This window comes from Schistocerca gregaria, chromosome 5, assembly GCF_023897955.1.
Source record: "Schistocerca gregaria isolate iqSchGreg1 chromosome 5, iqSchGreg1.2, whole genome shotgun sequence".
In the NCBI taxonomy this organism is placed as follows: Eukaryota; Metazoa; Arthropoda; class Insecta; order Orthoptera; family Acrididae; genus Schistocerca; species Schistocerca gregaria.
In genome coordinates, this window is record NC_064924.1 from 277,373,761 (window position 1) to 277,400,321 (window position 26,561).

General features: G+C 45.0%; 1 protein-coding gene across 2 annotated transcripts in view; it reads left to right on the top strand.

Moving 5' to 3' along the window:
* LOC126272953 (uncharacterized) overlaps positions 1–26,561 on the top strand; it is a 960,200-nt gene that overhangs the window by 103,986 nt on the left and 829,653 nt on the right. For both annotated transcript variants that reach the window (XM_049976256.1, XM_049976259.1), the window contains exon 2: positions 11,886–12,015. In XM_049976256.1, the coding sequence (XP_049832213.1) occupies positions 11,886–12,015 (130 nt within the window). The remainder of the gene's footprint in view (positions 1–11,885; positions 12,016–26,561) is intronic.

Genomic DNA, 26,561 nt, shown 5'->3' on the forward strand with positions numbered 1-26,561 from the left:
AGAAAAACGAAGATAATAGAATGTAGACAAATTAAATCATGTGATGCTGAGGGAAATAGATTAGGAAATAAGTAAATAAGTTTTGCTATTTGGGAAGCACAATAACTGATAATGTTCGAAGTAGAGAGGATATAAAATGTAGACTGGCAATGGCAAGAAAAGCGTTTGTGAAGAAGAAAAATTTAACATCGAGTATAGATTTAAGCGTCAGGTAGTCTTTTCTGAAAGTATTTGTAGGTAGCCATGTATGGAAGTGAAACATGGACGATAACTAGTTTAGTCAGGAAGAGAATAGAAACTTTCGAAATGTGGTGCTGCAGAAGAATGCTGAAGATTAGATGCGTAGATCAAATAACTAATGAGGAGATACTGAACAGGATTGGGGAGAAGAGGAATTTGTGGCACAACTTTACTAGAAGAAGGGATCGGTTGGTAGGACATGTTCTGAGGTATCAAGGGATCACCAATTTAGTGTTGGAGGGCAGCGTGGGGGGTAAATATTGTACGGAGAGACCAAAAAGTGATTACACTATGCAGATTCAGAAGGATGTAGGATGCAGTAGATATTTGGAGATGAAGAAGCTTGCACATGGTAGAGTAGCATGGAGAGTTGCAACTAACCAGTCTCTGGACTGAAGACCATAATAGCAACAATAACATTTTACAGACAGGAAATTATTAAAATGTATATACATCACAATAATATACACAACATATCTATACATTTCATTTAAACGTTCGTAGTTAATAAAGCAGAAAAAATTATATGTGTGTACTGTGTTGTTGTCTTCCAAACTTAGAGCTTGCCCCAAGGCAACGTTACAGGATCGTTACTTTCCACATTATGTATGTACACTGAAGAGCCAAAAAACTGGTACACCTGCCTAATATCGTGTAGGGTACTCGCTAGCATGTAGAAGTGCCGCAACACGACGTGGCATCGACTCGACTAATGTCTGATGTAGCAATAGAGGGAGTTGACACCATGAATCCGTAAGAGTACAAGGGTTGGTGATCTCTTCTGAACAGCACGTTGAAAGGCATCCCATAAATGCTCAATAAAGTTCATGTATGGAGAGTTTGGTGGCCAATAGAAAAGTTTAAACTCAGATGAGTCTTCCTGGATCCACTCTGTAGCAAATCTGGGCGTGTGGGGTGTCGCATTGTCGTGCTGGAATTGCTCGAGTCCGTCGTAATGCTCAATGGACATGAATGAATGTAGGTGATCAGACAGGATGCTTACGTACGTATCACCAGTCAGTCGTATCTAGACGTATCAGGGCTCCCATATCACTCCATCTGCACGCTCCCCACACCATTACAGAGCCTCCACCAGCTTGAACAGTCCACTGCTGAAATGCAGCGTCCTTGGATTCAAGAGGTTGTCTCCATACCCGTACACGACAATCTGCTCAATACAATTTGAAACGAGAATCGTCCGACCAGGCAACCTTTTTCCAGTCATCAACAGTCGAGTGTCGGTGTTGACGGGCTCAGGCAAGTGGTAAATCTTTGTGCCGTGCAGTCATCAAGGGTACACGAGTGTGACTATGGCTCCGAAGGCCTAGGTAGTAGAATTCCTCAACTTCATCTACTTCGTGACCATCAATCCTTATGTTAAGTTCTTCGCTGTTCTCATTTCTGCTACTTCTCATTACTTTCGTCTTTCTTCGTTTTACTCTGTCTATGTTCTGTATTCATTAAACTGTTCATTCCATTCAGCAGATCCTGCAATTCTTCTTCACTTTCTCTAAGGACAGCAATACCATCAGCGAATCGTATGATTGATATTCTTTCATCTTGAATTTTCATTCCACTCCTGAAACTTTTTTTATTTCCAACAAGCTTCTCCGAAGTAGAGTTTGAACAGTAGGGGTGAAAGACTACATCCCTTTCTTACACACTTTATAATCCGAGTACTTCGTACTTGGTCGTCCACTCTTATTATTACCTCTTGGCTCTTGTATATATTGTATATTACCGGTCTCTTTCGCTATTGCTTACCAAATCCTACCATCCTTTCCCTTCTTCTTTTCAGTGTTTCCCACACATTTCTTTTAAATGAAATACTTCCATGCTATTCCGAACCGACGCGTTGCCATTCAAAAGGACCACAGGCTGAGAACGACTGCATAAATGGTTCAAATGGCTCTGAGCACTATGGGAACTAAACTCTGAGCTCATCAGTCCCCTATAACTGAGAACTACTTAAACTTACCTAACCTAAGGACGTCACACACAGCCATGCTCGAGGCAGGATTCGAACTTGCGACCTTAGCGGTCGCGCGGTTGCAGACTGTACCGCCTAGAAGCGCTCGGCCACTCCTGCTGGCGACTACATAAATTTTAGAGTTCTGGGTATAAGTTTATTAAAATACAACCCTTATTAGTCTCAGAACTACGAGCATCTTGCACCATTTTACTTTGTCGAACGCTTTTTCCAGGTCGACAATGACTATGAACATGTCTTACAAGTAGAAATGTTCCTGACGCTTTTGTTAATCATATGGCACCCAGTAACTAGTCCAACTTCGAACTCATAAATTTGCATTTATTACTTTCCCACTGACAGCACAATACTCCCCAAATCCTTGTATATGGGCGGGATCGCCTTTCGTGACATCTGGCGATCATTTCCGCATTACTTATGGACCCCCAGATATTTTTGATCAGGAAATGTATGTCCGTCACGTCTCGCGTGGTAGCCTCAACATACAAATTTTCACGTACAGACGGGATTGCGACTTAGGTTTCCTCGAATGAGGAAATGATATTTAAAAGTTTTGGTGACGTGCTCAATGCCGCTGAACGTTGCCTCAGCTTCTGCACGGTAGATCCAGGGTACTAGAGCTGTTAATTAATAAACACCTTTTCATCTTTACTCTCATGTAGTAACGTTATGTGAAGTGCTAGTTGGTACTGTGAGCAGCCTGTGGTAGGTTACGAGTGTGGGGAGGTACATACGGCAACCGCACGGAAGTGAGATCACGCCGCGAAGGTGATCACTTGACATACAGGTACGTGGGTCATATTCCCAGTGATTGCGAAAACGGTGAACATTTTTTGATTCAAATAATTTTACTGTTTCTCAGAATATTGGTTACTAAATTTTATATACATTTGCATACGTTCGATCCAGTTCTGAAAACACTTTTCCATTCTGATGTTGACACAACAAAAACATGGTTTTGGAAAGATTCGAGAGTTTCTTGAGATGACGATAAGAGCTGACTGCTCGTATTTTGTTCGACGTTAAGGAATAAAATGAAATTTTTAGCCAACAATTCGTGGAGTACATCGGCAGTAAGACAGTAATTCTATGTTTTGCTTCGTCAAATGATTTGTTGTTTAATGTTCTGTCTCACCGCTGGCATTATCATGATTTTAGAATGATGCGAGATTTTCGGCTGTTTTTCCTGATGCCATCAATGATCTCGTGAATAGGAGACTTTCCTAGCTACTATACCTCACTGAGCACTAACTAACAAGCACAGATTCAAATTCCAGAATAGATTACGAACCGAATGACCGCAATCACGGTATGATTGTGTACATAATGTATGAGCAGGTAAGTTACATAAGCAAATTTAACCCACAAACGTAATTTTCCGCGCTATTCCGAACCGATGCGTTGCCATTCATGCCATTCAAAAGGACCACAGGATGAGGACTGCATAAATTATATTAAAATACTTCCATTATGGCAAGTTCGTTGGAAAGAAAGGCAGTGGCCGTTGCGTTCAACCTACTCTGAAGCGCTTTCTGGTCGCAGACATTCTGTTTCGGTACATCGTGAAGATTAACGTGCAAGTCTGCCGCCATCTCAGCTGCAACGTATGACCATTTTATTACGGTGAAGCCAGCCATGTGCAGAAAACTCACGTTAGGAATTCGGTCGCATCTTTATACGATGCCCTCTATTTCGGTGATAGTTGGAACAAAACTCACTAGCGTCAGGTTTTGTAGGCAGCTGACTGTCAGCTTACTGATGTTTCTGTGGTAAATAACGCACTGGTGCAGCCGCCCCCTCGTTCTCGTCTGTACCACTCTCATGCATCACTAACTGCTTGTTTACTTTCTTTCAGTTAGTTCATTCTTTCGATATATGAACTAATTTTCCCTAAGGTCTGTAACGAACTCACATTATTGGTTCAAATGGCTCTGAGCACTATGGGACTTAACATCAGAGGTCAGCAGTCCCCTAGAACTTAGAACGTAACTAACCTAAGGACATCATACACATCCATGCCCGAGGCAGGATTTGAACCTGCGACCGTAGTGGTAGCGCGGTTCCAGACTGAAGCACCTAGAACCGCTCGGCCACACTGGCCGGCGAACTCACATTATTATTTTCTTGTGTGTGTTATGTATTCTTTTCACAGTGGATAGCTTGTTTCGACCAATAGCTGTCCAGAATTGTGGATTCATGGCCGTGCCGTATTTTTCAGACTGCCTAGTAGTTTCCCATAAGTCGATGGTCAATATACGGATTATGAATTCAATTGCAGCACTTCTGTTGTCTTCTGCAGTTCTCCCACCTGTCCGTAAGAAACTCAAACAAACTACTATTGAAACATTTGCTGTAGTTTGCGAGCACCAATGCTGAACAGTCAAGGAGACAAGACAGTTTTCACAAGTAAACTGTAATCTATACTAATATTATAAATGCGAAGATGTGTTTGATACCATTTCAAGAATGAACCGCTGAACCAATTTTGATGAAGTTGGGTATGGAGCTGGCCTGATCACTGAGGAAGAACATAGACGACTTTAGAAAGTGTGTAGTACAAGATACTTACCGAGCTGGTGAATAAACGAGAATTAGGGAAAAAAGTCTTTGAGAAACAATTTTTTGCCTGTTAACTTTATTATACTGTGGAAATGCTTTGATTAGCTGAGACGTTCTACATAATACGTTTCAACGAAATGAATACAATGCTAATAGAGCTGTCAGTCTCTTTAATCCATACTTCCATGCTAATATTATAAAAGCGAAAATAACTCTGCTTCATATGTTTTCACGACTATGCCGCGGAACGGATTTTGATGAAATTTGGCATGGAGGTAGATAGTTTGAACCTTGAGGAAGAACTACTCTACCTTAGATAGAAGAAGAAATCTACTCCTAAGAAGGTGAAATGGGGAAAGAACCATCTATTTGTTAACATCAGCGAACATAAACCATGTTAAAAATTATTGAATTTGTTGCATGACGTATAAGTTGTACAGTACCGGCCATTAAAATTGCTACACCAGGAAGAAATGCAGATGATAAACGGGTATTCATTGGACAATACTAGAACTGACGTGATTACATTTTCACGCATCTTGGGTGCATAGATCTTGAGAAATCTGTACCCAAAACAACCACCTCTGGCCGTAATAACGGCCTTGATACGTCTGGGCATAAAGTCAAACAGAGCTTGGATGGCGTGTACAGGTACAGCTGCCCATGCTGCTTCAACTCGATACCACAGTTCATCAAGACTAGTGACTGGCGTATTGTGAAAAGCCAATTGCTCGGACACCACTGACCAGACGTTTTCAATTGGTGTGAGATTTGGACAATGTGCTGTGCAAGGCCGCAGTCGAACATTTTCTGTATCCAGAAAGGCCCGTACAGGACCTGCAACATGCGGTCGTGCATTATCCTGCTCAAATGTCGAGTTTCGCAGAGATCGAATAAAGGATACCCCACGGGTCTTAACACATATGAAATGTAACGTCCACTGTTCAAAGTGCCGTCAATGCGAACAAGAGGTAACCGAGACGTGTAACCAATGGCACGCCATACCATAACGTCGGTGATACGCCAGTATGGCGATGATGAATACATGCTTCCAATGTGCGTTCACCGCGATGTCGTCAAACACGGATGCGACCATCATGATGCTGTAAGCAGAACCTGGATTCATCCGAAAAAATGACGTTTCGCCATTTGTGCCACCAGGTACGTCGTTGAGTACACCATCGCAGGCGCTCCTGTCTGTGATGCAGCGTCAAGGGTAACCGCAACCATGGTCTCCGAGCTGATAGTCCATGCTGCTGCAGACGTCGTCGAACTGTTCGAGCAGATGGCTGTGGTCCTGCAAAGGTCCCCATCTGTAGACTCAGGGATCGATACATGGCTGCACGATCCGTTAGAACCATGCGGATAAGATGCCTGTCATCTCGACTGCTAGTGATACGAGGCCGTTTGGATCCAGCACGGCGTTGCGTATTAGCTTCCTGAACCCACCGATTCCATATTCTGCTAACAGTCATTGGATCTCGACCAACGCGAGCAGGAATGTCGCGATACGATGAACCGCAATCGCGATAGGCTACAATCCGACCTTTATCAAAGTCCGAAATGTGATGGTACGCATTTCTCCTCCTTACACGACCCATCACAACAACGTTTCACCATGCAACTCCGGGCAACTGCTGTTTGTTTATGAGAAATCGGTTGGAAACTTTCCTCGTGTCAGCACGTTGTAGGTGTCGCCACCGGCGCTAACCTTGTGTGAATGCTCTGAAAAGCTAATCATTTGCTTATCACAGCATCTTCTTCCTGACGCTTAAATTTCGCGTCAGTAGCACGTGATCTTCGTGGTATAGCAATTTTATTGGCCAGTAATGTATAATGTATAGCGATTTAAATAGCACGATGCATAGATGCTAGTTCCTGCCTGTGCCCCACTGATCGACAGCGAAGCTGCGCGTGTCGTGTGTCAAGCAGTTGGACGTAGGATGTTAACAATCGCGGAGGTACCTCAGGTGTCAGCGTATACAGCGGCTCAGTCGCTAACCAAACATCAGGTGCGCATACCTGTAAGCACAATTATTGAATTATTCTACTTCCTAAACATAAATTTATTCAATGACACACACATACTCAACTTCAAGAGTCGTTGTACAATATTCCTAGCGCTGTTCTGAGGCGAAGTGCAATAGGTGCACAGTACAGCGCTTATTCGGCGTAAGCTCTGTGGGAGAGAAGCGCATTCTCTTCGCATAGGTGAACTGCGATGACTGAAGCTGTAGCGATGACTGCGACTTGAGCTCGCTCTCACTGAAAACCTCGCTGGCAGTCTGGAGCACATTCACGAAGACACTCCGCAGGTTAAGCCGTAAAGCGCGACTTGTATCGTAGCGTCCAGCGACAGCTACCTTCGTACTATTTGTTCCACAGCCGCTCGAAGTTGGTCGCGGACTTTCTTCGCCTAAACGTTTAGGCTGACCCGCTCACCCTACGTTGTTGGAGGGACGTCTTTCGTTCAGGGGTTATGATTTACACTCTCAAAACATTGCACACTTCTTTTACATGTGGCAATGTTTTGTTGATTTGTTAATGTGAAACATGCTAAATTGCACAATAGTTCAGAATCCATTGTTAAACGTCTGGCCCCTGTGTAACTGCCGGTATAGGGGTGCGAGGTGGACACTGTACCTTGAATCTTTCTTGGGTCTTTGGTCAGGGGACCTGCAGCTGTTATAGTACATTTTATAACTCCGCAAACAGCTGTATTTGAACCATTTTTTTCTTTTAGGCACTACTGATTTCATGGCATACAACCACGTCATCTGGCGCATATAAACGTTAAAACATTGTCAACGACATGGCGCAGAATATAGGACAATCCATGATTAATTATGGACTTTATGGGTTTAATTATGGTTTGGTTATCTATATTCTTCGCCACGTTATTGGCCATATTTTAACGTCTATATGCACCTCATGATGTGGCTGTAAGCCACGTAACCGGTAGTGCCTAATAGAAAAACTGCTTCTAATACGCTGGCCGCTGTGGCCGAGCGGTTCTAGGCGCTTCAGTCCGCAACCGCGCTGCTGCTACCATTTTTGCTTCAAATACAGCTGTTTGTGGAGTTTGATGTATTAAAAGAAAGAAAAAAATACAGACGTGATGAGATACCGGCAGATTTATCAGAAAGCCAGTCTGCAACAATGTACCAAGCTTCCATGTTACTCCTAACAAACAAAAGAATCTGATATATATGACCTGGCGTCATTTTAATTTTGTTTCCCATGCTGAACAAGTTGTACAGAATCAAAGACAGTTCAAAGAAATCATAGAGAAACAATATAACTGCAGTTATTCAACAAAGATACAGCACAAAGAATTTTATTTTCGATCACGCCATGCCATGCATACTACAAAATAAACTGCGTATGAATCACATCGTTGTTCAATACTTGCGTGCTGCTTGCTAGACCCAAAATTTAAATATCTTGCTACTGATTGTCTTATGCATTTACCAACTAAAATTGTGACAGTCTCTTCTCGTTTCAAGAAATTTTCTCCTTGTTACCATAATCGCAAAAGATATATGTAAATCATACTGCAATCACAGAACAAAATAAACAAAATAACAAAATATCTCCTATGGAAACTTATATGTAATGCTCGGAATAAAGTTCACTTCAGAGGAAGCTGTCAGACGGGAGAGGGTCGTATTAGCTAATTGTTTATATGAGTGAAGGAATTTGTTCGATTCGCTAATCTCCTGTTTTTGCCATCGCCCTGCACTCGCCCCCTTTGAGAAATATGTACCATCTCAATGGTCTTTGCTAACCTCTTCCGCTGAAACGTCCATGAAAAATCAGGCGTAATGATTTGTCACATCACAGCCATTCGGCATCAACATAATTATTATCGTCGTCGCCATCATCAAAATCAGCAGAAGCAGCAACAACCATTTTACACCCTATGCTGAACAGCGGCTAGGTCCAGTTTGATGTTGAGCTATAGCCTTCGCTGTTGATATTTTCTTTCTTCCATCAATTATACGCAGCGACTACAGGAAGGAAGCTACACATGTCGTTCCACGCCAAGACCATTTCGCAACAGGAGTGGCGCACTGTCGGAGGAGAGTACACGTTCCCGGCTACCTGCAAACTCTGTTCTATAGCGGTGCGGATAGCCGATGCAACACACTCATCACAGTGTGTGACTCAAATGGAGCGGAACTTCAAAGTTGAAGTACTCGGGACATATCATTTCTGTGGGCAAAACATTCAAAAGGGGACACAGATACACCGTGAAATTCTGGCTATATATGTGCCAGATACAATGTCGTGTACAGCCATAGTTAAATGGTGCTAAACAGTTTAACCAAGGCAGCACAGATATGGTTTATGCTGAACTGTAAGAGCAGATCTTGCACCATGCGATTTCCATCTTTCCAGCAACCTGAAAGCGTATCTGTGAGTAAAGAGATCTTCCAACGATGAGGACTTTGACACCACATTTCTTGAACGACTCCGTAACTAAGACGCGGATTTGTGTACTCGAGGAACTGAACGAATGGTAGAACGTTCTGATAGTTCTTTAGAGAGACTTTACATTGAAAAACAGTGTCGTATATCTATGTCACTTTGACGTGTAGCGCAGTTTTTTATTGCTTACTCCTGTCGACAGATAAATTCAATAGCATGTTTGTCGTCCAAGGGCTTCTGCCAGTACTTTTCTTTCTCCCTACTTGAGCCTCTTTTAACCTCAGTGTTTTATCTATCAAAGCTATCGATTCATCTTTTTTGTATACTTTTCATAGAATTAAAGTCTAGTGAGAAGAAATGAAATCTTAGAGACATGCTGTTAACACTGTCATTTTGTCGGAGGCGACAGAGGCCTTCGAAAAGTATTTGAATGGAATCAATAGTTTCTTCAAAAGAGGTTATGAAATACTGTCTTGAAAAGAGGTTATAAAATGAAGAAAAACGAAAGTAAAATAAAGATAATGGAATGTTGCCGAATTAAATCAGTAGATGCTGCGGTAACTAGAGTAAGAAATGAGACTAACAGTAGTCGGAGTTTTGCTGTTGAGGCAGTAAAATTAATGATGATGGCAAAAGTAGAGAGGACAGAAACGGGTCTCGGGCAGTAGCAAGAAAAACCTAAATAAAAGGAACTTTTTAACCGTTTCGTGACCAGTGAGATTAAAGCGTCCCGCATAAAATTTATTTCCCTGAGTTCACTGGGGCATGAAAGACCCACATCTGTGTGGTGCTGCGTTCTAGTGCTGAATGTATCAATTGTCTGGAGGCAACAGGCTCATTGTCTGCGCCTAATGCGTGAGATATCGCTTAATTGTTTCAGTTGTGCTTTCTGTGTCTTGTGTTCTGACGGATTTCTGAAATTTTTTTCCTGTCTGCAATAGATAATCTCAATACAGGTCTTCACTGCCTTCTATACACTGTTTGCTATAAAATACAGATTTGTGCACATCTTTACCGATGAAACGCTTTTAAATTCTTTTAGTGGTTTTTCCTTATGGCCAGTGTGTTGGAGAAATTCTATTGGTGCCTTTTGTTCATATTTTGTCTAAATTTTTACGTTTATATATTTTATTTGGTGTTGTAATCTTATTTTATTTCCCTTGATTTGATATCAGTCGGAAAACACCACAAACTCGTAGTTTGTTTATTGTGATGAATGCTTGCCTTGCCTTACGCTTTATATTTCTCCCAGTTGAAAGCTGCCTTACAGAAGCAAGGTGAAAAGAAAGCTAGTTACATTTTCCTCCATTATTACAGTTCCACATTGCTTACTATTGCTACATCTAAAGGAAAATAAGAAAGACGATGCCACTTTTTGAGTGACCTATTGCCTATACCATATCTCTCTTTCCGTTCGTAAAACCGGTCTGCAGCTCTCATTACAGCTCTATACTCAGCTATGAATGCAGGGCAGAATATAGCTGAGGTTTGTACCATCTCTATTTCTTTTTGTGACGAAGTCTCTATCTTTGGGTGGTGAGTAGCTGAGAAAACTGTAACTGACTTATTGCCTCGGAATTTGTTTGACATAATAATGTACTTATTTCTTCTTCTAACAGATCCTAATCGCTAGAAAAAAATTATTTTAAGCGGGACGTACATGTCTCGCTGGACTCAAGGGCCGGCCTTTGTGGCCGAGCGGTCCTAGGCGCTTCAGTCCGGAACCGCGCTGCTGCTACGGTCGCAGGTTCGAATCCTGCCTGGGGCATGGATGTGTATGATGTCCTTAGGTTAGTTAGGTTTAAGTAGTCCTAAGTGTCGGGTACTGATGACCTCAGATGTTAAGTCCCATAGTGCTCAGAGCCATTTGAACCATTTTGGACTCAAGGAGGAATACGTTTGGGGACCCATTTATTACTCCTCGAGTCCCACTTAAAACGATTATAAATCTATAAACAACCACCGAAATTCAGAAACGTGCCCTCACTTAGTATCTATTTCAAGCAGAAAGTCAGTTTTTAGATTATATGTGGAATTTTAATTAATTGAGTCACGAAAGGGTTAACATCCAATACAAATTTAAGTACTAAGAATTGCTTTCAGAAAGTATTTGTTTCATGTGGACAGAAAGAGTTCAGACAAAGAAAAATGAAATTTCGAAATGTTGTACTACAGAAGAGTGCTGAATATTAGATGGCTAGACCGAATAGGTAATGAAGAGGTGCCGAAACTGACAGGGGAGAAAAAAAATTTTGAGAGACAACTTGACTAAAAGAAGGGATCCGTTGGTAGGATGGATCGTGACGTATCATAGAATCGCTATTTTGGTAATGGTTGAAGCGTGGTAGTTAAGAGGGGGAGTAAAATTGTAGAGGAAGAATAAGGCTCGAATACAGCAGACAGGTTTAAACGGATGTCGGTTTCAGTAGTTAGGCGGAGATGGTGAGCGACGCACAGGCAGAGCAGCATCAAACCAGTCTCCGGACAGAAGACAACATCAGCAACACACAATAAACAACAATAACAAGTGAGATGGAATAGCATGCTTGAGAGTGCATGCAGAAAGGAATCTCTTACTCTGGGTTCCACTCTATAGAGTTGTTGAGTTGTTGGGGTGTTTAGGTGTACCGCCAAAAGCTGCTACAGCGGACGACTCTGTGCGCAGGTGCGGAGACGCCGGCGTCCCTGGAGGAGAAGGGCAGCTGGCCACGGCTGACAGCTGAGGAGTACTCTCGACTCGCAGACGTGCTGCGGCGGGACGCCAGCCTCCGCCGACGCGACAGACTCCGCTTGAGGTACGTCCGCGACTCATTAAATAACACTCTCCACTGCTCATTATTTCCAGAGTCCTCCTTAAGGCTGCACACTAGTCTTGTTCAGCAACGGAGGAGATGAGGTATCGATATTGCAAGCTAGGTAGTATAATCAGTATGCAAGGTGTTGCTCGAGGCTTTCCCAACGGACATGTTGTATATATGGTTCTCGGGCGTGACGTCGGATGTCATAGTGAAAACTCCACAATATTTCATCAGCGCAACTGGCCGACATCTTCAGGTGCGACGAACACACTGCTACGGCAGGACCAGTCTTAGGCGGGAAGTGCGCATGCGTGCAGGCGCCAAATTCGATGGCCAATAGCGACGATGCTCATTAGCGAGAAGCTGGATTGGGAACTTTGACTTATTCCAACCTCGACGTACTTTTTATTTGATGGACAATGCTTTGAACAGACTGACGGCGTCGCAATGGGTAGTTCCTTGTCACCCATTGTGGCTAATCTTTTCATGGAAGACTTCGAGGACAGAGCACTCCAGACGTCGGATTTGAACCTACGTGTTTTTGGCGATATGTGGACGACACCTTCGTTATTTGGCCTCAAGGCATTGCATCGCTGAATGTTTTTCTTGGACATCTTAACTCGCTTCATCCCAACATCAAGTTCACTATGGAGATGGAGAAAAACGGCTCTGTTCCTGGACGTGTTGGTACGGAGAAAAGAAGATGGCACATTAGGTCACGCAGTTTACCGTAAACCAACGCATACGGACTTATACTTACAGGCCACCAGCTGTCACCATCCTTTGCAACGAAGTTTCGTGCTGAGGACGTTGGTTCACAGAGCACGAGTCATATCAGACTCAGATAGCTTATCTAATGAGCTACTCCATCTGCGTACCACTTTTAACAAAATGGATACTCCGAAAAGGGTTATCCAGCGTGAGGAAGTGGAAGAAGGCAAAGAACAAAGGGGAATCGTCATCTTGCCATACATCGGTGGTGTCTCTTCGAAAATAGGAAGATTATTGAAGGGGCGTAAAGTTGAATGTGTCTTTCGTCCGCCGACAAAACTCAGAGCTCTCTTGGGCTCATCTAAGGACAGCCTTGGCTTAAGAAGATCCGGTGTTTACGAGATTCCTTGTAGCTGCGGCATGTCGTACATCGGACAAACTTATCGCACTGTAGAAGAGAGATGTACTGAACACCGACGCTACACTCGTCTGGAGCAACCAGAAAAGTCTGCAGTAGCCGAGCATTGTCTCAGTATAGGCCATTCTATGAATTATCAACATACCAAAATTCTCGCATCGACGAGTTCGTACTGGGACAGTGTTATTAAGGAAGCAGTGGAAATACGTAGCTCGACGAATCTTGTAAACAGAGACACGGGCTTTCAGCTCAGTACAGCTTGGGATCCAGCACTGGCTATTTTGAAGTCGCCTCAAGCAGAGAGTACTATTGGTTATAAGACAGATGACGATTCGCCAGCAACAGAAATATTCTGTTGACAACGGGAGGATAATCAAGGCGCCTACGAGGAAGCGCATTTCTACTTGCGGCTTCCGACAGAGGTCGCTGGGGCGGCCGATGGCAGCGCAGAGCAGCGGCGGCAGCCTCCGCGCATGCGCCGAAGTCTTTGATTCTTCATCCTGTAGGTGGCGTTGCTGTCCATCTAGCTATCGGTTGATATCGCCGCTATTGGCCATCGAGTTAGGCGCCTCCACGCATGCGCACTTCCTGCCTAAGACTGTCATAAATAGGGGGCTCTGGTCCTTCGTCGTCGCGAGCGAGTCCCGCCTCTCCATGCGGGCGCGGACGTTGTCTGCGAGCCGGATGCTAAAGCCAGCATCCTCGCGGACACGTTCGCAGAAAATTTTCGTCCTGTTGATGGTGTGCTCGATCCCGATGATGTCCGTCTGGTGGAGGATCGCCTGCCGGTCTTCCTCGCTGCAAGGGAGGCTGACGATGTGATCGAGGAGATAACACCCGAGGAAGTGGACCTGCAGCTCCGTCGCCTCAATCCGAGGAAGGCGGGTGGCACCGATGGTGTCACCAACCACCTGTTGAGGATGATACCGCCGGAGGTACACCAATCTCTGGCGGACATCTTTAACAGTATCCTCCGCACTGGGACCTTCCCTTCCGCATGGAAACATGCGGAAGTGGTTGCCATCCCCAAGAGCGGCAAGGATCCGCGACTGGCAGCGCACTATAGGCCGATCAGTCTGCTCCCGTCCCTCTCAAAAGTGTTTGAGAGGTTGTACGTGGAGCGGCTGCTGCGCATCGTGACCGAGCAGCAACTCCTACCCGAGGAGCAGTTTGGTTTCCGGCGGGGCCACTCTACCACACAGCAGCTGTTGCGCCTCGTGGAGCAGGCGATGCGTGCGCTGGAGACGCGAGAGTACCTAGGGGCGGTACTTCTCGACGTCTCCAAAGCCTTCGACTGCGTGTGGCACGACGGCCTCGTGTACAAACTTTTTGTGCACGGGCTACCGACGTCGCACGTGGTCCTGCTGCGCTCGTATCTCTCGGGGCGCACTTTCCACGTCCGAGCTGATGAGGGCACATCCACCGACCGGCAGATTCGGGCGGGAGTGCCGCAGGGGTCGGTCCTCGGTCCCCTGCTGTACTCCCTGTACACCGCCGACGCCCCGCGGGTGGCACGCGTGGAGTTGGCGCTTTATGCTGACGACACGGCGCTGTTCACCCGCAGCATGAACGCGGCCGAGATGCGCCGCCGCCTCCAGCTCGGATGTGACGTCCTGGGTGCCTGGTCCACGAAATGGCGCCTTAAGTTTAACGCTGCGAAGAGCCAGGCTGTCATCTTTAGCAGAAGGATGATGCCGCCGGACCTACCGCCGGTCACGATCATGGGGGGCCCCATTCCATGGTTGCGGACCGGCAAATATCTCGGGGTGACATTAGACAGACACCTGACGTGGCTGCCACACATCCGCGACGTCAGAGGGCGGGCAGTGGGGCGCTTTCGTGCGCTTTACCCATTCCTCAATCCCTCATCGACGCTTCCTCCACGCCACGGCCTCACCATGTATCTGTCCCTCGTCCGACCGGTACTGGAATATGCGGCCGTGGTGTGGGGTAACGCGGCAGCGACGCACATTGCGACGCTTCAACGCGTGCAAAATAGGGCGCTACGACTTGCGCTCCGCAAGCCGCCTCGCTACCCAGCAAGGCTGCTCCATGAGGAAGCGGGCATCCCTTTCCTACGGGATCGCTTCCGGCAAATCGCCAGGGTGTTCTACAGCGATGCAGAACACTCTGCCAGTCGCCTGATTCGTGGTCTGGGCCGCCAGGTCCACCACAGGCCAACGACTCGATGGCCAGATCTACTGCGAGAGTAATTTCTCTCGCAGCACGATGTCGGTAACAAATATGGCGTCGCAATGACTGACGCCTAGTGAGGACAGCTCACTCTGTTAGGAATAAAAGCACCCTGAAGATGTCACTGCAGGAACAGCAGCACCGCTGCTTAACCTGCCCCTACACCTGGCATATGAAGCCAGCGTTTTACAGCGAGCGAGCGAGTGCTGTAGCAGTGTGTTCGTCGCACCCGAAGATGTCAGCCAGTTGTGCTGATGAAATATTGTGGAGCTTTCACTATGACATCCGACGTCCCGCACGAGAACCATATATACAGTATGCTAGGTATTCCTTGAAGTTGTCAAGGCGCATAGAATATTCCGTCATCATTCCAGTAGTAAGTAGGCTGTTTAGGTTTTTATGTTGGTAACGTCACGTAGCACTCTGTATGAAAATCACTGGTTGTGCTGTGTGCAGTCTGTGGCTGGTTGGCATTGTTGGAATATTCGCTATTGTAGTGTTGGGCAGTTGGACGTTAACAGCACATAGCGTTGCGCAGTTGGGGGTGAGCCGCCAGCAGTGGTGGATGTGGGGAGAAAGATGGCGGAATTTTGAGGGCGGATGATCTGGACGTGTGTCCATCAGAAAGAGTAAATTTGTAAGACTGGATGTCATGAACTGAAATATATATTATGACTTCTGAACACTATTAAGGTAAATACATTGTTCTCTATCAAAATCTTTCATTTGCTAACTATGCCTACCAGAAGTTAGTGCCTTCAGTAGTTTGAATCTTTTATTTAGCTGGCAGTATTGGTGCTCGCTGTATTGCAGTAGTTCGAGAAACAAAGATTTTTGTGAGGTATGTGATTCATGAAAGGTATAGGTTATTGTTAGTCACGGCCATTCTTTTGTAGGGATTATTGAAAGTCAGATTGCGTTGCGCTAAAAATATTGTGTGTCAGTTTAGTGCTGATCAGAATAAGTAAAGAGAGAAATGTCAGAGTACGTTCAGTTCTTCTCAGCTGTTTGAAAATCAAATAACGTAATGTGTTTACCAGCACAGCAATTCACAAATTTTTCTAAGGGGTAGGTTTCAGTGTGTGCGTCCGGGTCAGCATTATTTCTTCTTCTGATATTTCGTCCTATAACTATAGAGCCATCCTCAAAGTGAGCCGGTAACTGAATTAAAACTACGTGACGCAATGATACGCACCTGGAAGATGGCTGTACGGTTATCAGCCGAAGTATCGGAAGAAGAAATATTGTGACTCTTTAAGTTTTCCCGGCGTATGTGTTGTAAATAGTCTTCACGGGTTTGCCGTCAGATCACGTTGTGCAAATTCCACAATATTTCCTCGGAGCATCAGTCCGACACCTTCAGGTGGTTCAACCTTGCTGGTGTCTAGGTAAGACTGACGGCATACGCACACCGATGCCCCGTTTTTAGAACACAAGCGCGAAGAATGCGCAGCTTCAGAAATCGCGCATGAGCAGTGATTTGCCGTATTCAAACTCCCTCTGCCGAAAATCGCTGAGTGGCTCTCCCGCGCGTGCTCTGTACGCTGCGTTTGTCGACAGTACTGCCAGACGTTACTCACCAACGGCCCTAATAGGCCAGTGTTATGATGGGCCTGTTATCGAAGAATCTTGATTTTCGGGTTGTGATTTAAATAGCAGCCAATGCAGGGTTCCAGGATGTGCTCAGTTGAAATCCCGTATCCTTGTTGATGAGATTATTGGCTGTACGGATATGTATTTGCTTCCTTAATGACACAGTCCCAGAAAGATGCTGCCGGGGATAAAACTTCTGTCTCTTCATAAATCATATTATGTCCTGTATTCAGGCAGTGTTCCGCAATTGGCGACTTTTCTGATTGACGAAGGCGTATATTGACGCTGGTGTTTACTGCAGCGTTCTTGTACTGTGCGGCATGTCTGGCCTAGATATGCTGCCCCACAGTGACAAGGAATCTTGTACAGACCATATTTCCTCAGACCAAGGTCATCCTTAACCGAACCCAACAGGTTTCTCAATTTTGCAGATGGTTGAAAAACACATTTAATTCCGTATCTTCCGAGGAATCTTCCGAGGACTCTTCCGATTCGTGACGACATGGGACCAAAATACGGCAAAAAGGCCAAAGTGGTGGGTGTCTTCGTATCTTCATTGTGCTCCATAGATTGAACTAGCCTGGGCCTGAATTTATTACGTATCTCTCTCTCAGAATAACCGTTTTGTCGGAACACTGTCTTCAAATGTTGTATTTCACTCTACAGGCTCTCATGATAAGATATCACATGGGCTCTATGAACTAATGTATGTTGCTATCCTGGGCACCCACCGGAAAGATGATAATACACAAGATATTTCAGATAATTTGTTTCTCTGTGTAAAGTCTGTGGCACAAGCTCTCGGTCGGTCTATTGGCCTCACTGCAGATAAGAGCACAGCCTTCCTTTCGCCGGGACAGTGGGGTGGAGACACAGTGGCGAGTCACTCGCTCCGATCGCCTTTTACCTCCGGAAGAGATCCAGAGTATTCAATCTGACACCAGGCTGAGTGGGCCTGGAAGCATGTTGGAGGGAGCGAAACGTGGAGATGTTCACGCTCCTATCCAGGATTGTACGTGCAACCTTCACAGCTGGAGTCTAGTGCTGTACCAACGAGACCACCATGGACACGTTGTTCTTTCTAAATACAACATTTTAAGTTAGAGGAATGTACATAGTGAATATTAATAAAACAGACAAACTGCAGGGACGGATTCCTGACTGGAAATGGAGCAAAAAAAGGTTCTGTGAACATGTGCCCAGAAATGGATGGAATGAGTGCAACGACAACAAATCGTCCCAGACCACAGTACAGAGCGGCATCGCATCCACGTCACAACAGATGTTGAGAGTGACGTCCATGGGATTGCAGGTGACAGTGATGGTACTGACTGTCATGCAAGATACACAGAACCGTACTTTGTCTTACACCGTGTTGGCGGACCATTTGTTTGGAGCTTGTACCAGGGTCCGTCTCAATATCCTGTTGAACCGGTACTCGCAATCTGGTGTATGCACAGTCCGACGCCTCCCTGCAAGTTTGTTTGTCTGACAGAACCCATGACCACACAAAAAATATTTTTTTTTATGGCATTTCAGTTCCTCCATCAGGGTGGGCTGGCAGCAGCATATGCGCTGCTCTTCACCCGAAAGACATAAAACATGCAATAGAAGACATTTAAAAATAACAAAGGAGAAAACATGGAGTACATAGGTATAAAAAAGGGAGTAACATTATGGAAGACAATAAATAAAAAGGGGCGACTGTAAAACGGAGATAAAAACCGTAAAAAAGTAGTGCACACAAAAAGAGAACACACTCGGACAATTAAAAGAACACAAGGCGAAGTATGACTGGAGCACAAGAGTATTGATGGACGGCATAGCACATAACAATCACTGACAGTAACACTACGTACAAATCCAGCACACAAGTAAAATAACACCACCTGACGCACAGGAGAACAGCACTAAACACAACACTAATGTAGCACTCTGATTACGATGAGCAAAGCATAGGTTCTGTCAGGGGCGTGGAGAAGAGGGAGTAGGGTGGAAGGGGGAGAGGGGGGGAGATGCGCGGGCGACGCGGCGAAGAAGGCTGGGAGGGAGGGACACAGTTGAGGAGGGGGTGCAGGCACTCAGGGGGGAAAAGAAGGAAAATCTGCTCTGGGAGAAGGAGGGGAGAGGAAAAGGGAGGCCCTGGGGAGGGAAGGGAGCAATGCTAGGTTACAGTTGGAAGGAAGGGTGGATGTCACGGCGAAGTTCAACATCCAGGAAGGGGAGGCGCTGGATATTTCCCTGAAGAAGGAGATGGAGGATGTGGATGTGGAGGTGGAGGGAGGGAGGGATACAGCGATAGAGGTGTGGCAATGGGCGGGGGGTGGAGAAGGAGGAGGAAACCAGAGGGTGGGGAGGATCAAGCCTGCGTACAATATAAAGGATGTTCAGATGTTGGAGGAAAAGGAGGAGGTGGGAGAAAGGGATGAAGTTATACATCACACAAACTCCCAAAAGGGCTTGAAATATTGTGTGATGTGGTTGTTGTCTGTGAGCACACATGTTTTGGTATAGCTGTGCTGCCCCCTTGCCGTTTCCATCTACTTAGCCGTACACAAACAGTACCTCAGCTCGTTTCCAAAGTGAATACCCGACCATTCTGCTACTTACAGTACGCTGCGTCAGTCACTCAACCTACTACACACAAGGAACACACGGCACATGGTCAGAGCAACTTTCATTCGTCAGCTCCATCTATCGTGGCAACGATGCATTTCCGGACACATGTTCATAGGACCTTTTCTCCTCCATTTCCAGTCAGGAATCCGTCCCTGCAGTTTGTCGGTTTTATTAATGTCCACCCCGTATATTTAGACAGGTAAACGTAAGAAATGTTATTCATTCCACTGGGCTACGAAGATAGTTTATTTAGTTATCTTCTCGAGAGTTATATTATTTTTCATACAGAAGACTTTTTTATCATGTAGCTGAAGTCTGCAAACCAACTGTATACAAATCAGTGTTAATCGAATTTCTATAAATTTTAGTTTGGGAGTTAGAAACGTTCAAAGTTTGAGGGCTGTATGCAACTTGCTGTACGTAATTGGTTTTGTTCGGATTTATGTATGTATTTTCTAATGTCGGAATGTTCATTTACGTGAGATGTTCGATCCTGCCTCGGGCATGGATGTGTGTGATGTCCTTAGGTTAACTAGGTTTAAGTAGTTCTAAGTTCTAGGGGACTGATGACCACAGATGTTAAGTCGCATGGTGCCCAGAGCCATTTGAACCATTTTTTGTGATGTTCGAAGGATGACCAATTTCCTGAATGCAGAACTCAATGCTTCTTCTAAACGACGTGCTGACGAGATAAAATGTTTCTGGCGTCACGAAGAAAAGCTAAGTGGTTCCCACTCACCTAATATAATAAAACCAGTAACACCCTCCCCCCCCCCCCCCCCCCCCATAAGGAATCGAGCTACCAAGTATAAAAACGTTTCAGACGTGTTGGTACTGGGAGTAGTCTCTGTTTTCTGAGAGTTGTTACCAGCCATCTGGTCAACCCCCTTCTAGGACGACCAGGTTTTTCTGTTGGGTTTATCACCCTTAGCCGATATGTTCCGGTTATTTAAAGGCACTGGAAATAAGTTCGCCTTTCATCCACTCCCATTGGCTTTGTAGCCTGTATCCACAGTGCATTTTAGGAGTAGCTTTTATTGCTTTATATTGAAGATTCATAGCCATTGGCCGGTAATGGCGCCGTGCTGGAGGCAGGTGCGGGACTATCACTATTTAATCACAGTCAGTGGTCCATTAAATATCTGTCGAGCAGCCTGCTTAGCCAGTGTAACACCCCAAGATACCCGAAAACCCAAATAAGAATGTCATGATAATTTAAAGTAGGGAACAGTGTTATCCTGACAGGTAGGACAACTTTGACGATAATATAAGACCTTAACGTATTGATGAGCACCAGTTTCAATAATTACTGAGTATGTCATGATAGAAAGATAGAAAGAAAGAGAGATTATTTTTAATTAGCTATCAAACATCTCACTAATAACTGCAAATCAGTACGACGAAAGTTAAGTACAAAGTAATATGTCGGTCAGAGATAACATTTATTGTGAAAGAAAGTTGTAAAGGCGGCGAAAAGGAAATTCAATGCGTCTACAATACTCGATCATGGAAATGTTAGTAGCTTGCTAGCTATCAAGTCGTGAGAGAGCAGCGTTTGTTATAGTACTACAAACGGAACGCTACGAGATTGTTTCTATTTAAAAAAAAAAAAGTAATATTGTGTGATAGAGATGCGCGGACTTTGTTCTCAGTTATTCTGACTCAAGAACTTCAACTGAAGTGATATTCTGATAGTGTACGATGAGTTAATGAACTTTAATTATTGGGGATATTATTGTTGGACTCAACCTTCATCAAAGTGAACAATTACAACAAAGAATGGACATAGTATCGAAGACTGCAATACCTGATTAGCCTGGAGTAGGAAACATTAATACGACCACACGAAGATAATACAAATACGCCGATTGTAAAAGTTGTCGTAATTGTCACGATTACCGAACTGAAAAGAATCGTAATTGATCTGATCCATCGGTGTGCTTGTGGTGTGATGCTTATAAACTAACTGCTAGGAAGGAACAATAAAATTGTTCGTCAGTAATGGAAATTTCATGCGTTGGCTCCGTCATTAATTGAACTGTGTGATAGTAGATGATGAAAACTAATTAACTGTGAACATTTTAATTAAAAGAGTGACTTGATGAACATTGTGCATTGGAGGGAGTGTTTTGCTGAAATAATATTACGACGCCCGAAAGCAAGATAGCATTATAGATTATCTCTGGATTTGCGTCGTGGCGTAGTGAACAATTCCGCCCAGCAACGCAACAACTACTGATACTGAACCGCAAATGAATTTTTCCTCGCTGCAGTGGTGTGAAACGACGCCGGTGATAATGATTCACTCAATACAGCAATAACTCGCTAACCGGGCATAACAGAACCTCATAAAACCATAAGAGACAATTAAAATCAGCAGTTCGCATCGCTGAGTAGACTGCGCGGACTCGCAAACGGACTTTCATACACTACGCGAGGAACAATTTTCTTTAGAGATTTTCAGGTGCTTTTCCACGTTATCCGACGGTATAACATCCCAGCTTCCTCAACCAAATTATAACGTCCCAGGACTTTCTGCACCAAATTATAACATTTCAGCTCCTCAACACCAAATTAAAACGTTGCATTAGGAGGTGTCTGCTTCGTGCCAAAGGTCTTGAGTTCATATTGACGACAACAAGTAATTCTTCATTACAGACGTTTATTTACAAACAGAACTGACAGACTTCACAGACTCAACAACTGACTCTCCGAGCTAACCGCACTGCATATCCGAACTGGCAACTGACAACTCCTAGGTGTATTAATATCTTTCCAAACAATGAGAGTCTTTGACAATGTTTTGTTTACAATACGATAGCAATTCACGACTTAAAACTAAATTAGACATTACAGAATTTTAGTACAGATTAAAGTAAGTAAAAGGATCAGTACATATAAATTCTTACAAGCATAATTTCCAAATAGATTTTATAACATTTTTCTACCAGCTTCTGGATAACCTTCACCAGATTTGTACCGATGTCTCCAGAAATATCTTGACATTTGATTCTGGATATTTCTTGAGTGATCCAGAACAACTATCTACATGCAAAATGATTTAAATCGTGTTTCAAAACGTACAAATCCTCCTAGCAATATTTCTTGATACAAATCGTCCCTCGAAACTAGGCTATGAAACAATTTTCACAAGTTTTCGTATTTTTGCGATCACAATACAGAATTTCTCCATAGAAAGTTCCAGAAGTGTGCACCAAACGTTCATTCACAGACCCTCTCTCTAGCTGGTGAGTTCCCAAAAGTATCTTGTCCATATTACACGAAACAATCCAGCTCAAAACTGATAATTCACACAATTAATCAGAGCTACAGCAAACAGCGAGTCCCTCCTCCACAAAATGAAAAATAATTACAAAATTGAATGAAAATAGGATACTAACACTAATATATATTTACATTAAGTCTATTTTTGTTCTTTCTGTGCAAAATGTCCTAATATTGACACAGTACAATATTTAAACATCACCAAAGTTTCCCTTTACATTTTGCATATCTGTATCGACATCCCCTAAAAGTCTACAGTATCGAATACTTCAATATGTCCCAATATGTCCTGTAATGTTACAACGGGGACACCCATCACTGCGCGTCACGTCTCCATTCCACCGACCGAGTTGTAGCAGCAGCTGCTCAACATCAACAGCGGCAACAGAAGGGGAGAGGGGACGTCACACCAGCCAAGCTACTGTCACCATCGTGGGTACACAATCCACAGTAATTATACACATGTTCAGAAAAAAAAACAGAACACCTTGAACGACTAGGGGTAGCACGTTCATATTCTTCAGAAAGTATTAGCATTTGAACCATATCGACCCGCGGGTTCTAGGTCAACATTGATGCATCAGCGCAACACCACCCATCGGCAAAAGAGCATGTAGCTCGGCTCTCGCTGTAATGGATCAGCGTGACTTGAGCAAACGTGCAGGATGCCTCGCGGACGTGTGCGCGAGCCATACCGTCGGATCAGTAAGTTTGAAAGAGGGCGCATTACTGGAATGAGAGAATGTGATGCATCCTTCCGGGAAACCTCTGCTTGTGTCCGACCTAGTGTTTCGGCAGTGCACGGAAGGCCGTAGAACACCACGAAATAGGTCAGGTCGCACCACCCAGACCAACCTCCGAGAGGATCGACAACTCGTTCTAATGGCATTGCAGGACAGATCTGCGTCCTTCTCGTCTCTGGCGCAACTGTGGAACAGTGTGACACATCGTACTCTACCAGGGATGACAGCCCGCCGTCGTTTATTACGGCATGGTTAACTTCGCCGCCTACCTTTGACGAATGTGCAGAAACATGCTAGACGGCAGTGGCGTATGGATCGATATCACTGTGGACAGGAATGGCATCAGACAGTGTTCTCGGAAGAATCCAGGTTCTGTTAATTTGAAAATGATGGCCGCATTTTGGTTCACAGCTGACAGGGGGACCGGCATTACAGTGGTTGCATTCGCACAAGACATACAGCACCAACTCGAGGCGTTATGGTGTGGGTTGCTATTGGATACAACCAGAAATCATAGTTGGTACGTGTATACATCTACATCTACACTCCGCAAGCAACCCAACGGTGTGTGGTGGAAGGGCACTTTCCGTGCCACTGTCATTACCTCCCTTTCCTGTTCCAGTCCCCTGTGGTTCGCGGGAAGAACGACTGCCGGAAAACCTCCGTGCGCGCTCGAATCTAATTTTACATTCGTGATCTCCTCGGGAGGTATAAGTAGGGGGAAGCAATATATTCAATACCTCATCCAGAAACGCACCCTCTCGAAACCTGGACAGCAAGCTACACTGCGATGCAGAGCGCCTCTCTTGCAGATTCTGCCACTTGAGTTTGCTTAACATCTCTGTAACGCTATCACGCTTAACAAATAACCCTGTGACGAAACGCGCCGCTCTTCTTTGGATCTTCTGTATCTCCTCTGTCAACCTGACATGGTACGGATCTCACACTGATAAGCAATACTCAAATATAGGCCGAACGAGTGTTTTGTAAGCCAGTGTCCAGGGCACTGTGACCAGTGTGACCTGCGTGAATGACATACATTCATGAATGATATCCTGCGACCCGCAGCCATACCCTTTCTGCACAACAACCCAGACCCTATTTTTTAGCAAGCCAATGCAAGACCAGACGTTGCTGCACGAACATGTGTCTTTTTGGTGTCACAGGTTATCAGCCTTTTGCCTTAGCCCGCCAGATCACCAGACTTGTCGCCAAACGAAAATATGTGGGATATGGTGAAACGACGGGTGCACCGCAGTGACCCAGTGCCAACCACGACAGATGAACTTTGGAACCAGATGAATGCAGCGTGGACGGTTATACCGCAGGACGCCATTCACGCCTTACACGCGGCGATGCCATCACGGATGAAACAAGTTATCAGGGCCCATGGCGCTCCCTGTGTCTAGTAGGAAACAGGACACGTGCTGAACCGAGGTGACTGAAATGCTAATAATTTCTGCAGAACATACCAATGTACATCTACTGTGAATGTGAATGTCCTGTATCTAGCTGTTCAAGGTGCTCTGTTTTTTTTTCTGAACATGAGTTTATATTTTATAACTATTTCGCTTTATTATCGTAATGATTGTTACCCCTAAGCTGGTTTGCATAGTACAATGTCTGAAGGTAATCTGAGTACAATAGACAGAAACTGGTCACCAGTCTAAATAAACTACACTACTGGCCATTAAAATTGCTACACCAAGAAGAAATGCAGATGATAAACGGGTATTCATTGGACAAATATATTATACTAGAACTGACATGTGATTACATTTTCACGTAATTTGGGTGCATAGATCCTGAGAAATACTCAGAACAACCACCTCTGGCCGTAATAACGGCCTTGATACGCCTGGGCGAGTCAAACAGAGCTTGGATGGCGTGTGCAGGTACAGCTGCCCATGCACCTTCAAAACGATACCACAGTTCATCAAGAGTAGTGACTGGCGTATTGTGACGACGCAGTTGCTCCGCCACCATTGACCAGACGTTTTCAACAGGTGAGAGATCTGGAGAATGCACTGGACAGGGCAGCAGTCGTACATTTTCTGTATTCAGAAAGGCCCGTACAGGACCTGCAACATGCGGTCGTGCATTATCCTGCTGAAATGTAGGGTTTCGCAGGGAGCGAATGAAGGGTAGAGCCACGGGTCGTAACACATCTGAAATGTAACGTCCACTGTTCAAAGTGCCATCAGTGTGAACAGGAGGTGACTGACACGTGTAACCAATGACATCCCATACCATCACGCCGGGTGACAGTATGGCGATGACGACTATACGCTTCGAATGTGCGTTCACCGCGATGTCGCCAAACACGGATGCGACCATCATGATGCTGTAAAAAGAACCTGGATTCATCCGAAATAATGACGTTTTGCCATTCGTGCACCCAGGTTCGTCGTTGAGTACACCATCGCAGGCGCTCCCGTCTGATGCAGCGTCGAGGGTAAGCGCGGCCACGGTCCCCGAGCTGATAGTCCATGCTGCTGCAAACGTCGTCGAACTGTTCGTGCAGCTGGTTGTTGTCTTTCAAATGTCCCCATCTGTTGAGTCATTGATCGAGACGTGGCTGCACGATCCGTTATAGCCATGCGGATAAGATGCCTGTCATCTCGACTGCAAGTGACACGAGGACCTTGGGATCCGGCACGGCGTTCCGTATTGCTCTCCTGAACCTACCGATTCCATATTCTGCTAACAGCCATTGGATCTCGACCAACGCGAGCAGCAATGTCGCGATACGATAAACCGCAATCGCGAAGGCTATAATCTGACCTTTATGAAAGTCGGAAACATGGAGGTACGCACTTCTCCTCCTTACGCGAGGCAGCACAAAAACATTTCACCAGGCAACGCCGGTCAACTGCTGTTTGTGTATGAGAAGTCGGTTGGAAACTTTCCTCGTGTTAGCACGTTGTAGGTGTCGCCACCGGCGCCAACCTTGTTTGAATGCTCTGAAAAGCTAATCATTT